Here is a 14,625-nt window from a genome sequence, read left to right on the forward strand (position 1 = left end):
GACAGGCTGGTTCTCGTTGCTGTATGGAAATACAAAGGACCTAGGATACACAAAACAATTTTGAAAACAGCTACACTTGTAGAACTTAGTGCTTGATTTCGAGACTTTCTATACAGCTATAGTAAAGACAAAATGGTATTGGTGTAAGGTTAGAAGTGTAGATCAACAGAACAGAGTTTAGAAATAGACTCACATAGATTCAGCTGATTTTTATTTTATTTGCTTTTTAGGGCTGCACCTGCCGCATATGGAGGTTCCCGGGCTAGGGGTCTAATTGGAGCTACAGCTGCCACCCTGTGCCACAGCCACAGCAACACGGGATCTGAACCACGTCTGTGACCTACACCAGAGCTCACGGCAACGCTGGATCCTTAACCCGCGGAGCAAGGCCAGGGATCGAAGGTGCAACCTCACAGTTGGATTCATTTCCGCTGCGCCACGACAGGAACTCCATTCATCTGGTTTTTAATAGAAGTGCCAGTGTAATTCACTGGGGGAAAGCATATATACAGTCTTTTCAAGAAATGGTGTATATCTTTTTTTGTTTTTAATGGCTGCACCCGTGGTGTATGGAAGTTCCCAGACTGGGGATTGAATCAGCCATAGCTGCATCCTGTGCCACAGCTGCAGCAACGCTGAATCCTTAACACACTGAGTTGGACAGAGATTGAACCCATGCCTCTATAGCAACCTGAGATGCTGCATTCGGACTCTTAACCCACTGTGCCATGGTAGGAATTCCCAAGAAATGGTGTATATCTTTTTGGAAGAGAAATTTATATTGATCCTTAGCTCACACACAGAAAGTTAACTATGAGTGGATCAGAGACCTGATCATAAAAAGATTACAGTAAACTTCTGAAAGAGAGCATGGGGCAAGGTGTTTTCCCTGATGGAGCAGGAACATCTAAGTGTGTGTGTGTGTGTGTGTGTCTGTTTAGCTAGGAGACAAATAACACAGACCACAAAATAAAAATTGATAAAGATTTTTGCTCCTTAGAAGACTGCCAGGAAAATGAAGAGACAACCATAGATTGGGATTAAATATTTTCTATCCATCCACCCATCCATTTCTGACAAAGAATTTGCTGTTGAAAAAGTATAAAAATTCTTATAGCACAAATAACCAAAAGTCTTATAACCCAAATAAAACATGAGACAAAATTTATGAAAACTGATTCACAAAAGATGGGTCATGGATGGCAAATAAGCACATGTAAAAATGCCTACCCGCATTTTTCATTAGAGAAATGCACATGAAAATCACTGAGGTACGACTACACGTCCACTAGAATGGTTGTAACTGTAAAGGCTTAAAATACCAAGTATTAGTAAAGACACAGAGTAGCTCAGCTCATACATTGCTGATGGTCATAGAAAATGGTTTGATAGTGTGAGTTTCTTTGTATGAAACTTTAGAAGATGCAAAACTATAATGATAGGGAGCAGATCAGTGGTTGTATATATGGGATGCAAAGGAAGAGGGGTTTCTTGGGACACAAAAAGGAACTTTTTAGGGTGAAGGAAATACCCTTTTTATCTTTTTTTTCTTTTTACACACGTCTTTGTTCGTCAATACATGGTGTTCATTTATACTACTGATATACTTACTATTTCATCAGACACAAACATTCTGTAGGAAGACACTGTTTTTCCTACAACATCACCTTAATTTATATTTGCCCTGATAATTTTATAAATGATTTTTATTTTTTCCATCATAGCTGGTTTACAGTGTTCCGTCAGTTTTCTACTGTACAGCAAGGTGACCCAGTGACACATACATGTATACATTCTTTTTTCTCACATTATCATGCTCCGTCATAAGTGACTAGATATGGTTCCCAGTGCTATCCAGCAGGACGTCATTGCTTACCGGTTCCAAAGGCAATAGTTTGCATCTATTAACCCCAAATTCCAGGTCCATCCCACTCCCTCCCCCTCCTGCTCAGTAACCACAAGTCTGTTCTCCAAGGCCATGGTTTTCTTTTCTGTGGAATCTAATCTATATTAGATTCCAGATGTAAGGATATCATATGGTATTTGTCTTTCTCTTTCTGACTTACTTCACTTAGTATGAGAGTCTCTAGTTCCATGTTGCTGCAAAGGGCATTATTTTGTTCTTTTTTATGGCTGAGTAGTATTCCATTGTGTATATATACTGCATCTTCTTAATCCATTCTTCTGTCAGTGGACATTTAGGTTGTTTCCATATCTTCGCCATTGCAAATAGTTGCTGCAATGAACATATAGGTGCATTTTTTTTTTCAAGGAAAGTTTTGTCTGGATAGATGCCCAAGAGTGGGATTGCTGGGTCATATGGTAGTTCTATATTTAGTTTTCTGAGGTACCTCTATACTGTTTTCCATAGTGGTTGTACCAATTTACATTCCCATCAGCAGTGTAGGAGGTACCCTTTTCTCCACACCCTCTCCAGCATTTGTTATTTGTTGACTTATTAATGATGGCCATTCCAACAGGTGTGAGGTGTTTTTGATCTGCATTTCTCTAATAATCAGTGATGTTGAGCATTTTTTTGTGTGTTCGTTGCCCATCTGTATGTCTTCCTTGGAGAAATGGCTATTTAGGTCTTTTGCCCATTTTTCAGTTGGGTTATTGGGTTTTTTTGCTGTTGAGTTGTATAAGTTGTTTGTATATTTTATTTATTTATTTATTTATTTTTGTCTTTTTGCTATTTCTTTGGGCCGCTCCCACGGCATATGGAGGTTCCCAGGCTAGGGGTCCAATCAGAGCTGTAGCTGCTGGCCTACGCCAGAGCCACAGCAACTCTCGATCCGAGCCGTGTCTGCAACCTACACCACAGCTCACGGCAATGCTGGATCATTAACCCACTGAGCAAAGCCAGGGACCGAACCCTCAACCCCATGGTTCCCAGTCAGATTCGTTAACCACTGCGCCACGACAGGAACGCCAGGATTGTGTGTGTGTGTGTGTGTGTGTGTGTGTGTGTGTGTGTATTTTAGATATGAAGCCTTTGTCGGTTGCATCATTTGAAATTATTTTCTCCCATTCCGTAGGTTATCTTTTTTTTTTTTTTTTTTTTCTTTATGGTTTCCTTTGCTGTGCAAAAGGGTGTCAGTTTGATTAGGTCCCGTTGGTTTATTTTTGCTCTTTGTCTCTGTTGCCTTGGAGTCTGATCTAAGAAAACTTTTGTCTGGTTGATGTCAGAGATGTTTTGCCTGTGTTCTCTTCTAGGAGTTTGATGGTGTCTCGCCTTAGTTATGTTTGAGTCTTCAAGCCATTTTGAGTTTATTTTTGTGCAAAGTGTGAGGGTGTGCTCCAGTGTCATCGATTTACATGCGGCTGTTCAGTTTTTCCAGCACCACTTGCTGAAGAGACTTTTTCCATTTTGTATTCTTGCCCTCTTTGGTGAAGATTAATTGACCGTAGATGTATGGGTTTATTTCTGGGTTCTCTGTTCTGTTCCATTGGTCTGTATGCCTGTTTTGGTACCTGCTTTTAAAGGGAATTGTGTGTGTGTGGTAGAATATACATAGCGTAAGATCTGCCGTTGTAATCGCTTTTCAGTGTGTAGTTCAGTGGCATCAAGGACATTAATACTGCTGTGCATCCATCCCCACCATCCAGCTCCAGAAGTTACCTCCCCACACTGAACTGCTGTGCTCACTGCATGGTGGTTCCCCATCCCCCTCCCCAGTTCCTTGCAGCCGCCGTTCCACTTTGTGTTTCTGTGGTTTGATTATTCTAGGTGCCTCGTGTAAGTCAGTCACACAGTAGCTTCCTCTTTGTGACCGACATTTCGTTTACCGTGATGTCGTGCAGGTTCACTTACGTGAGAAGCATATGAAAGGCAGAATTTCCTTTTAAAGACGGAGTAACGTTGCATTTTAAAAATGTATCCATTGATGGAGGCTTGGTTTCACATTTTAGCTGTTGTGACCAACTTGCTATGAATATAAGGGTACAAATACCTGTCGCTGCTTTTGATTCTTTTCGGTATATCCCTAGAAATGAAATTGACAGATCGTATGTTAATTCTGTGTTTTAATTTTTTTAGCAGCTGCCATACCATTTTCCACAATAGCTGTACTACGTTACATTCCCACTGGCTATGCTCAAAGATTCGAGTTGATGTTTTGCTGCCAGAACTTATTTTCCATTTTTTTTGATAGTAGGCATCCTGTCCTGTTGAGTGTCAAGTGGTAGCGTTAGTTTTGATTTGCGAAGGAAAGTTATAAGTTATTTAATCCAAACTTGTGATTTCACAGATGAAACTCAGATAATAGTTTAGCAAGAACCACTGAGTAGAAGATCTTACAGCTTCTGTTGTGAATTATTTCAGTTGTTAGCATTTGCATTTGGGCTTTTTGTGCATTGGATTTTTTAAGTACATAATGGATAGGGTTAAGCTTATGAGCAATTTTTTTTCTTTTGTTGATCTATTTGTGGTAAGCTAATATAAAATGTTTAATAACAAATCAGTGTAAAGTTTGGTCAGTGAGTGGTTTCCCAGATTAAAACAAGCACACAGATTCATGCAAAACAAACTAAACACTGAAATTTATAATTTCCACGAACAGTGAATTTTAAACTGTCATACAATGAGTTGTGGTATTTTTCTTTTTACTTCACTTTCACCTTTAGTGACAACAGAGTGTAGAACTTCTTCCTGAGTTATTTTGAAATTTGCCTGCATAAGCCATGCTCTTGAAAGCATTGTTTTAATTTTTATGCATTTACATTTTATGTGGTTCTTAGCACGGTTGAATCAGGTCTGGGAGGCTCATTAGCTGTGACCACATAGAAAAGATAACGTGGAAGAATGCCCCAGACGGGCTGTGTGCAGTGAGTGCTGCGTTCAGGCACTGCCTAGATGAGGGCCTGGGAAGACCTGGCATCGTACCCTGTACCCTGACACTCTTGGAGCCATTTGTTCCACATCTCCCCCCCACCCCCGCCATTGAACAGACTTTTTAGCGCTTGCTCTGTGTCTGACACTGAGTCTAGAACTGAGCTTCTACACTCAGGGAACTCGTAAGCCTAAACGGTGTGATGCAAGCCTGTAAGTAAAAATTGTGATGTTAACTGCAGTCAGTGCTCTAAATACGTAAATAATACAGAGATGTTTCAGACGGAGAGGGTGATGAATTCTTGAATACTGTAAGAGGATCAGAGAAGTATCCTTTTAGATAACATCTGAGCTAAATTTTGAGGATGGGCTATGACTTTGTCAGTGGTTATGTGGATATTGCAGGCAGGGAAATCAGCATGTAGGCAGACCCGGATGAAAAAACACGGTGTGTTTAAGGAAGTGTGAGCGAATAATTCATGTCGGGCACAAATTGTGAGAATTGATAGATGAGAGCTGTATTTCCTCTTATTGTCAAATATTGCCTGAAAAAGCAGCTTAGGAAGATATTGAAGTTAATGGAGGCAAAGGTTAAACTTAATTCTGGTCCTGGCTCTCATATCCTTGCTTGAGCAGACCACTTTTATTTTTCTAAGCTTTGGTCTCCTCATTTGTGTATGTGCAAACTGTATGATTTATGTTTTTCAAAATAGTTTTAAAAGGAGTCACAATTTTTGAGTCTCTGGAATAAAGTAGGTCCTCAGTATGTATTTTTGGAAGAGTGGTCTGAGAACTTGTATCAAAAAGTAAGAGAAGGAGTTTCCATCATGGCTCAGTGGTTAACGAATCTGACTAGGAACCATGAGGTTTTGGGTTTGATCCCTGGGTTAGGATCTGGCGTTGCCATGAGCTTGCGGTGTAGGTTGCAGATGTGGCTCGGATCCTGTGTTGCTGTGGCTCTGGCTTAGGCCAGTGGCTACAGCTCCGATTAGACCCCTAGCCTGGGACCCTCCATGTGCCATGGGTGCGGCCCTAGAAAAGACTTAAAAAAAGAAAAAAAAAAAAAGAGAAGATAAATAGTTAAAATTAATTATGACAGAATAAGCAATAAAAAGTTTATATATGCATGATTGCTTCCCAGGATGTACTTATGGTATAAAATGTGGTCAGGAAATTTGTCTTTATAAATTGTTTCACTTATTAATTTTGTGAGGTCCCAGGATACAGGTAATATAATATCTTTGTGATAAAATGCTATGAGATTTGAATGTCGTATGCTATTATAATTATCATCGTATGTGTTCAAGTAAGATTTAGTTTTTTAGACGTCCCCTTGTGGCTCAGTTGCAGTGAACCCAGCTAGTATCCATGAGGATGTGGATTTGATCCTTGGCCAAACTCAGTGAGTTAAGGATCTGGCATTGTTGTGAGCTGTGGTGTAGTCTCGAATATGGCTCAGATCCTGTGTTGCTGTGCCAATGGTGTAGGCTGGCAGTTGCAGCTCTGATTCAACCCCTAGCCAGGGATCTCCCACATGCTGTGAGTGCATCCTAAAAAGGCCAAAAGAAAAAAAAAAAAGAATTAATTAATTTATTAGTTACTTAGAATATTTTTAAAAATTGGGTTCCCTTTTTAATTTGGCTGTAGCAGATTTCTTTTTTTTTTTTTTTTTTTTTCCCCTTTCTTTTTATGGCTGCACCTGTGGCCTATGGAAGTTTCCAGGCAAGGGGTCAAATTAGAGCTGTGGCTGCAGGCCGATGCCATAGACACAGCAGTGCCGGTCCGATCCACATCTGTGACCTGCGCTGCAGCTTGCAGCAACGCTGGATTCTTAAACCACTGAGCGAGGCTAGGGATCAAACCTGCATCCTCATGGATCCTAGTCAGGTTCTTAACCCACGGAGTCACAGCAGGAATTCCCATGGCAGGTTTCTTGACTTGGTTCTTCAGATTGTGAGTTTTTTCTCTTTAATAATCTAGTTATAAATGGACCTTTTTTCACAGTTCAAAACTAGTGTTTTCTTGTGATGCTCACTTTCCGTTGTCGTGTCTACACAGTGCTTGCTTTTGAAGCAGAGGACTGTAAAAGTCCATTTTAATGTTATTGAGTTGCTGTGATACATTGTTAACATAATTTATGTCTTTACCTTTAGGGGTCCTATTGGGCAATAGACACCAATCCGAAGGAAGATGCACTGCCTACTCGGCCAAAGAAGAGAGCGCGATCTGTAGAACGGGTAAAAGCTCTTTATCACAGTATGCAGTAGGATGGGCCCTTAGGTCAGAAATGCAGATCTTAGAAGTTCATTTCCGTTGCAGCCAGTACAGCTGTAATGTGGGTACTTACTTCATTTGGATGGCATTTTCTATTTTTTTCCAAAGCACTTTCAGACTTAGTATTTGGTCTTAACAATTCTTTGAGTGAGGGAGACAGTTTAGGAATTAAGTGAAAGGGTTTTTGGTTTGTTTTTGTATTTAGGGACCAGCTATTGCCTAACTAAGACTTGAATCTAGGTCTTTCCAGTTTTACTTTGTTCTTTCCTCTGCGTCTGACAAGTGGTTTTACACAACAAAACCATTTCCTTTCACTGCAGATAGTCAGTCTGATTACATTGAATTATCCTGATTATCCTCAAATGCTTTTTCCTGTTTCCAACCATGTAGTAATTATTTTGTATACAAAATCTCTGAGTGTGTATGTTTTGCTTGTAAGGTAATTCTTTCTTGAGAATTCATGGTTAAAATTAATTTGTAAGAATGAAAGAGAGAAGGAGCTCTAGTTGATGTCCTGAGTTGTTTATTGAAACATTTGTCGTCAATACTTTGCCTGTCCTCAGACATGAACGTGACCTTTCAGCTTTTCCAGTGTCTCCACTAAGACACACACATACACACGTGAGTGTGCACACACACATGCACGCTTATGTACACACCCCAGCCTACCTCACCCTTACAGTTCTTCAAGATCCATCGCAAATGTTTGACTGTGTTACGAAGCCTTTCTGTATTTTTATATTCTTAGGCAAATTTTCCAAAGTTCTTTTGTAGAATTTCTCACACACAGAAATTTATGTTTCTGTATTTGTCTCCTTACTGGACTTCAGTTCCCTAAGGAAAGAAAAAAACATGTTTTTACCTCCAGTTTTATTGTTTTTCACAGCATATAATAGGTTCCAGTAAATGTTTGCAGAATAAATCAGGACAAAGGGAATAAGATAAGATGAAGGAAACTTGAGTAAATGTTTGGTCAGATAAATTTGTTTCATGCCCATTCCTGTTGGAGAGAACTTTCCAACTTCAGAGGGCCTCAGGCAGGGTTTGAGTTGGGATTGAGTAAACCATGAGGTATAGCAGCGACGGGATTTAGTCAGGCAGAGTCATGGTGCCAGCAGAGGAAATTCAGTACCTCCGCTTACTAAACTCTGCAGAATTAAAGTGAACTTTGAGGCTGGAATGGTTTATGGTTCTATACAGACCAAATTTTAAGAAAATGGAGTTTAGTATTTTTCTGGTAAGACACGTTTTTGTTTGTTTGTTTGTTTGTTTATTTTCTAATGGCTGCACTTGTGGCATGTGGAACTTCCTGGGCCAGAGATTGAATCCAAGCCACAGCTGCAACCGTTGCGTCAGGCCAGGTGTCAAACCTGCACCTCGGCAGCAACCTGAGCAACTGTCGTCAGATTCTTAACCCGCTTGCACCATGGCAGGTACTCCCTGTGATGAGATGTCCATGAGCTCATGTGGAATGGTTTGAGGGGGAGCGAACTCAGTTCTTGCCCCCCAGCTTCTGCTTTTCAAAACGGACTTAGCACAGGGACTTGACTTGTGTGGAAGCGGGGAGTGCAAAACATTTATTGTCTGTTGCAAGAATTTTGGGGGGAGAAGAATCCACATAGTTTAACCCCGAGTATTAGTAAGGGTGTGCGTCTTGAAGGGTCTTTTCTACCATTTGCTCCCTCCTCCTGAAGCTCCTGGAACTTGAATTCTTTTTTTATTTTTGTCCTTTTGCCTTTTCTAGGGCTGCTCCCACGGCATATGGAGGTTCCCAGGCCAGGGGTCGAATCGGAGCCGTAGTTGCCGGCCTACACCAGAGCCACAGCCACGCGGGATCCGAGCCGCATCTGCGACCTACACCACAGCTCACGGCAGCGGCAGATCCTCAACCCACTGAGCGAGGCCAGGGATCCAACCCGCAACCTCTTGGTTCCTCGTCGGATTCGTTAACCACTGAGCCACGACGGGAACTCCTGGAACTTGAATTCTTTTTGGAAATTTGAATTGGTAGTTGAGTTGACAAGTATGCATTCCTTGTGGATAGAAGCCTGACTTTTATTCTTTTATGTTGTTTCATGGTTTTTAGAGCAATTCTTTGTATCTGAGAGGCCTTCTCTATTTCTGAAGACCATATAACCAGTTTTATAATGGAAGTCTTTAGAAATATAGGATTCTGATTACAAAATTATGTTTTATATACTAACTGTATGTTTTTGAGTTTACATTTTGTGCATATATTTTCTGTATTTATTTTATGGTGTTTATCTCCTTTATCTTTTAAGTTTAAAGCATCTAAAAGCTTCAGTGATTTGCCTTTGTAGTATAGTTCCATAAAATACCCAGTACCAGAGCCTTTCAGTTAGTATTTTGATAATTTATGTTGGCTGAGCTAATTGTTGGTTGCTGCTGTAGGAGAGGAAGCTATAGAGAGAGGACAGATGTAAGGAGAGTGCATTTAATCAGGGAGACATACTGTTCAATAAATACTCGGAAAGGTCATGTTCTTAGAAAGAGAATTTTGTGTCCTGATAACTGATATTTCTGTATGTTTTTGTTTAGAGGTTATTTTGGAGGGGGTAGTATTTTTATGAGGAAAGAGTTTGAATTTAAGTATACTTGTATTTAAGTAACCATTGGGTTTTACCTAAGGAAACACCTAATACTTATATATATTTAAAATTTTGTCAAAAACTAAATATGACTCATAAGTTGAAACTTTAAAGATTTTAAAATGTAGATGGTAAATACGTTGACTTCCTAAAAGTTACTTATTAAATTTCTAAAATGTTATTCCCTGGTCTTTGTGTAAACAACAGAGTTCTATGGAAAAATCAAAATATTCCACACGTTTTTGGAGAAGAGCTTTTAATGTAAAGAGAAGCAATTTTTTTTTTTTTCTTCTTTTTAAGGCCACACCTGCAGCATGTGGAAGTTCCCAGGCTAGGTAGGGGTCAGATTGGAGCTGCAGCTGCCGTCCCATGCTGCAGCCATAGCAAGGCCAGATCCAAGCTGCATCTGGGACCTACACTGAAGCTTGAGTCAACACTGGATCCTTAGCCCACGGAGCGAGGCCAGGGATTGAAACCTCATCCTCATGAGACTGTGTTGGGTTCTCAACCCACTGAGCCACAGTGGGAACTCCAAGGGAAGCAATTTTTAAAAATGCAAGTAACAGTATCTTCATTTCCTCAGTGAAAAGTAAATCCTGATTGTTTTCTCTAGCCTAATACTCTTAACTGAGTGGTTTGGACTGTCTTCCGGTCCCTCCATTTCCATGAACACAAACCCTCGTTTTTGCTTGGTCATTGTGCTATTCCTTTCCTCTTTTCCTAATCCTTGGATATAAAATCCCTTTCATTTTCCTTTTTCTGATTTCTTTCATCTTCTTTTTTTTTTTTTTTTTTTTTTGAGAACCGTGGCATGTTGGTCACTTGGGCATCTGTGCCCACTGTGACCACCTGTCTTGCGCTTGGAGCCCTGGGCTGCCTGTCAACATGCCCATGAATCTCAGTGAAGCGGCCCTGGCACCTCGGGTCACTTCCTGCTTTGCAGCCCGTGACCCAGCTGCTGAGCCGCTCAGGCTGGGGACCGTGGCCCCGGGGCTGGTCCCAGTGGAGCTGCAGAGCCTGCGGGGCACGCAGCTGGGCAGGCTCATCTCTGTCATGGTACCATGGTTTCTTTATCATAAAGCAGATGTGAAGACTTGCTAAAGAGAATACGATGGAGTGAAGTTGAACGTGGTGACCATGAAGGGCTCCTTGACCGGGAGTTCTTTCTTTGTTTTTCTTCTGGCTTTACAAGTTACTCCTTCAGTGACTTTTGAACTTTAGGACCCCCAACTAAAAAGGAAAAGAGGAGTTCCCGTCGTGGCGCAGTGGTTAACGAATCCGACTAGGAACCATGAGGTTGCGGGTTCGGTCCCTGCCTTTGCTCAGTGGGTTAACGATCCGGCGTTGCCGTGAGCTGTGGTGTAGGTTGCAGACGCGGCTCGGATCCCGAGTTGCTGTGGCTCTGGTGTAGACTGGTGGCTACGGCTCCGATTAGACCCCTAGCCTGGGAATCTCCATATGCCGCGGGAGCGGCCCAAGAAATAGCAAAAAGACCCCCCCCAAAAAAAAAGTTATATGTGTAAAAAAAAAGGAAAAGATAGGCTAAAAGTTTTAACCGCTGCTATGGACTGAATATTAGTCCGCAATTCCTATGTTGAGACCCTAACCCCAGTGTGATGGTGTTGGAGGTGAGGCCTTTGGGAGGTAATCGGATCAGGAGTATGAAGCCTTTGTAAGTGGATTAGCGACCTTGTAAGAACAGGCCACGGCTCTGATCCGCTCGTGTGAGAATACCAGTGAGGATGCCTGGAAGGGGCTCTCGTCAGAACCTGACCATGCTGGTCACCGTGATCCTGGACTCCAACCTCCGGAACTTCGAGGAACAGATTCCTGCGTTGATAAGCTCCTCGGTTTGTGGTATTCTGTTGCAGCAATCTGAACTAAGATAACAGCATAATAATAGATAATTGAGTTTATGTGCTAGATTTTTAAAGGAATTTTATATATATATATATTAACTCAGGTTACTTTTATAGTAATTCCAAATGTGAAACTGATAGGCACGGATGTTAAGTCGTCCAAGGGTACCAAGGAAAATAAGTACCAAAGCCAGGGTTCTGAGCTCAGGTCGTCCGCCCTCAGAGGCCGCGCTGTTTGCAGCGGCACCGTATGCTGCTGGTGTTGGATGTTCCAAAGGTCACCGCCCGAGTCAACTTTCTTGTTCTGTATGCACGTCTTCTTGTGAGACAGTGGTCCGTCGGGTTTAGATCTGAATGCTGATTAAAGATTTGTAAACTGAAGTATTGTTGAGACACAACATTGTTTTCAGGTACACCATAACGATTAGATTATACTCCGTTTAAAATTATTTCAAAATAATAGTTGTGTTTCCCTATGTGGTACAATATATCCTAATTGCTTATTTATTTTATACATAGTGGTTTCTGTCTCTTAATCCCATACCCCTGTCTTGCCCTCCATCCTCCCCTTCCCTCACTGGTAGCCATTAGTTTGTCTCTATAGCTGTGAGCCAGTTTCTGTTTTGTTACATACATTCATTTTATTTTTTAGATTTGACATATATGTGTGCGTGTGCGTGTGTGTGTATAAAATAACACAGAACATTTGTCTTTCTCTGACTTACTTCCCCAAGCGTAACACCTTCTGGGTTCATCCACATTGTTGCACATGGCAGAATCACACACACACGTCCATATTTTGCCTGTAGTAAATAATGCCACTATGGACATTGGGGTGCATGTGTCTTTTCAAATTAGTGGTTTCGTTTTCTTTAGCTACATACCCAGGAGTGGAATTGCTAGATTATATTGTAATTCTCTTTTTTGGTTTTGGAGGGATCTCCGTACTGTCTCCCGTAGTGGTGGCACCAGTTTATAACCCCACCAGCAGTGTACCTGGGTTGCCTTTTCTCCACATCCTTGTCAGCATTTCTTTGTAGACTCTTTTGATGGTTGCCACTTTCGACAGCTGTGCAGTGATATCTTTTTAGGGTTTTGATTTGGTTTCTCTGATGATGGTGATGTTTAGATTTTTTCACATGCTTGTTGGCCACCTGCGACTCTTTGGAACATTGTCTTATTCAGTTCTGCCCATTTTCTTTTTATGGCTGTACCTGAGGCATATGCAAGTTACCAGGCTGGGGTAGAATTGGAGCTACAGCCGCAGGCCTATGCTACAGCCATGGTAACACCAGATCTGAGCTGCATCTGTGACCCATGCCACAGCTTGTGGCAGTTCTGGTTCCTTAACTGGATGAGCGAGGCCAGGGGTTGAACCTGCATCCTCATAGACAACTGTGTTGGGTTCTTAACCTGCTGAGCCACATTGGGAATTCCTTTTTTTTGGACGTTAGATTGAGCGTATGAGCTTGTTGATGCGTTTTGGCTGTAAACCCTGTTACTGGTCATATCACTTGCAGACATTTTCTCCCATTCAGTATGTTGTCTTTTTGTTTTGTACATTGGTCCTACTTATTTTTTCTTCTGCTTCCTTTGCCTTAGGAAGCAGATCGAAAATAATGCTGTCGTGATTTATGTCAAAGAGTATTCTGCCTGTGATCTCTTCTAGGAGTTTTATAGTTTTTGGTGTTACCTGTAGATCTTTAATCCATGGGTTTATTTTTGTATATGATGTGAGCAAATGTTCTAATTCCTTCCCTCCTTCCTTCCTTCCTTCCTTCCTTCCTTCCTTCCTTCCTTCCTTCCTTCCTTCCTTTCTTTCATGTAGCTGTCCAGTTTTCCAGCATCATTCTTTTTTTCTTTCTTTTTTGGCCACACTGTGGTATATGGAATTTCCAGGCCAGAGATCAGCTCCAAGCTGCAGTTGTGACCTATAGTGCAACGGTGGCAGCACCAGATCCTTAAGCCCACTGTGACAGGCTGGGGGTCGAACTTGCATCCCATTGCTCCAGAGATGCCGCTAATCCTTTTGTGTCATTGGGAAAAATCCATCATCACTTTTTTTGGGGGGGGGGGTCTTTTTCTAGGGGTTGCACTTGCGGCATATGGAAGTTCCCAGGCTAGGGGTCAAATCCAGGCTACAGCTGCTGGCATATGCCAGAGCCACAGCAACTGGGGATCCGAGCTGCATCTGTGGCTTATACCACAGCTTATAGCAATGCCAGATCCTTAACCCCCTCAGCGAGGCCAGGGATTGAATCTGCAATCTCATCGTTCCTAGTCAGATTCGTTAACCACTGAGCCACAACGGGAACTCCCCATCATCACTTAATGAAGAGACTCTTTTTCTCTGTTGTAAATTCTTGCCTCCTTTGTCATAGATTAATTAACCATAAATGCATGGATTTATTTCTGGAATCTCTATTCTGTTCCATTGTTCTCTGTGTCTGTTTTTGTTATTGTAGCTTTATAGTATGGTCTGAAGCCAGGGGACATGATACCTCTAGCTTTGTTTCTGTTTTGTCAAGATTATTTTGGCAATTCAGGGTCTCCCTATAAATTTTAGGATTTGTTGTTCTACTTAAGTGAAAAATGTCATGGGTATTTTAATAGGGATTCCATTAAATGTGTATATTGCTTTGGGTAGTATGGTCATTTTAACAGTATTGGTTCTTTTAATCCAAGAATACAAGATATCTTTCTGTTTCTTTGTATCATCTTCAGTTTCTTTCATCAGTGTTTTTTTCATTTCTGGAGTACAGGTATTTCATTTCTGTGTTTAAATGTAATCCTAGGTATTTTAATTTTTTTGATGGAAATTTAAATGGGATTGTTATCTTGCTTTCTCTCTTTGATAGTAGTATGTAGAGAAGCAACAGATTTCTATATATTAATCTTGCATCTTGCAAATTTGGTGAATTCTTCTATCAGTTCTAATAGTTTTTTGCTGGACACTTCAGGGTTTTCTATGTGGAATATGATGTTATGTGCATGTAGTGACAGTTGTACCTCTTTCCTTCCAATTGGGATGCCTCATATTTTTATTTTTTCT

General features: G+C 41.2%; 1 protein-coding gene across 18 annotated transcripts in view; it reads left to right on the forward strand.

The window, feature by feature from the left end:
- FOXJ3 (forkhead box J3) overlaps positions 1-14,625 on the forward strand; it is a 140,577-nt gene that overhangs the window by 71,511 nt on the left and 54,441 nt on the right. For 16 of the 18 annotated variants that reach the window (XM_021096929.2, XM_021096935.2, XM_084965483.1 and 13 more), the window contains one exon: positions 6,985-7,068. The exons of the other annotated variants lie outside the window; for them this stretch is intronic. In XM_021096929.2, the coding sequence (XP_020952588.1) occupies positions 6,985-7,068 (84 nt within the window). The remainder of the gene's footprint in view (positions 1-6,984; positions 7,069-14,625) is intronic. 18 annotated transcript variants of the gene reach the window in all.

Source organism: Sus scrofa, chromosome 6 (genome assembly GCF_054392235.1).
Source record: "Sus scrofa isolate SSC_HxYL_T2T_F1_AM1 chromosome 6, Sscrofa_HxYL_maternal_Yorkshire_Landrace_v2.0, whole genome shotgun sequence".
Classification (NCBI taxonomy): domain Eukaryota; kingdom Metazoa; phylum Chordata; class Mammalia; order Artiodactyla; family Suidae; genus Sus; species Sus scrofa.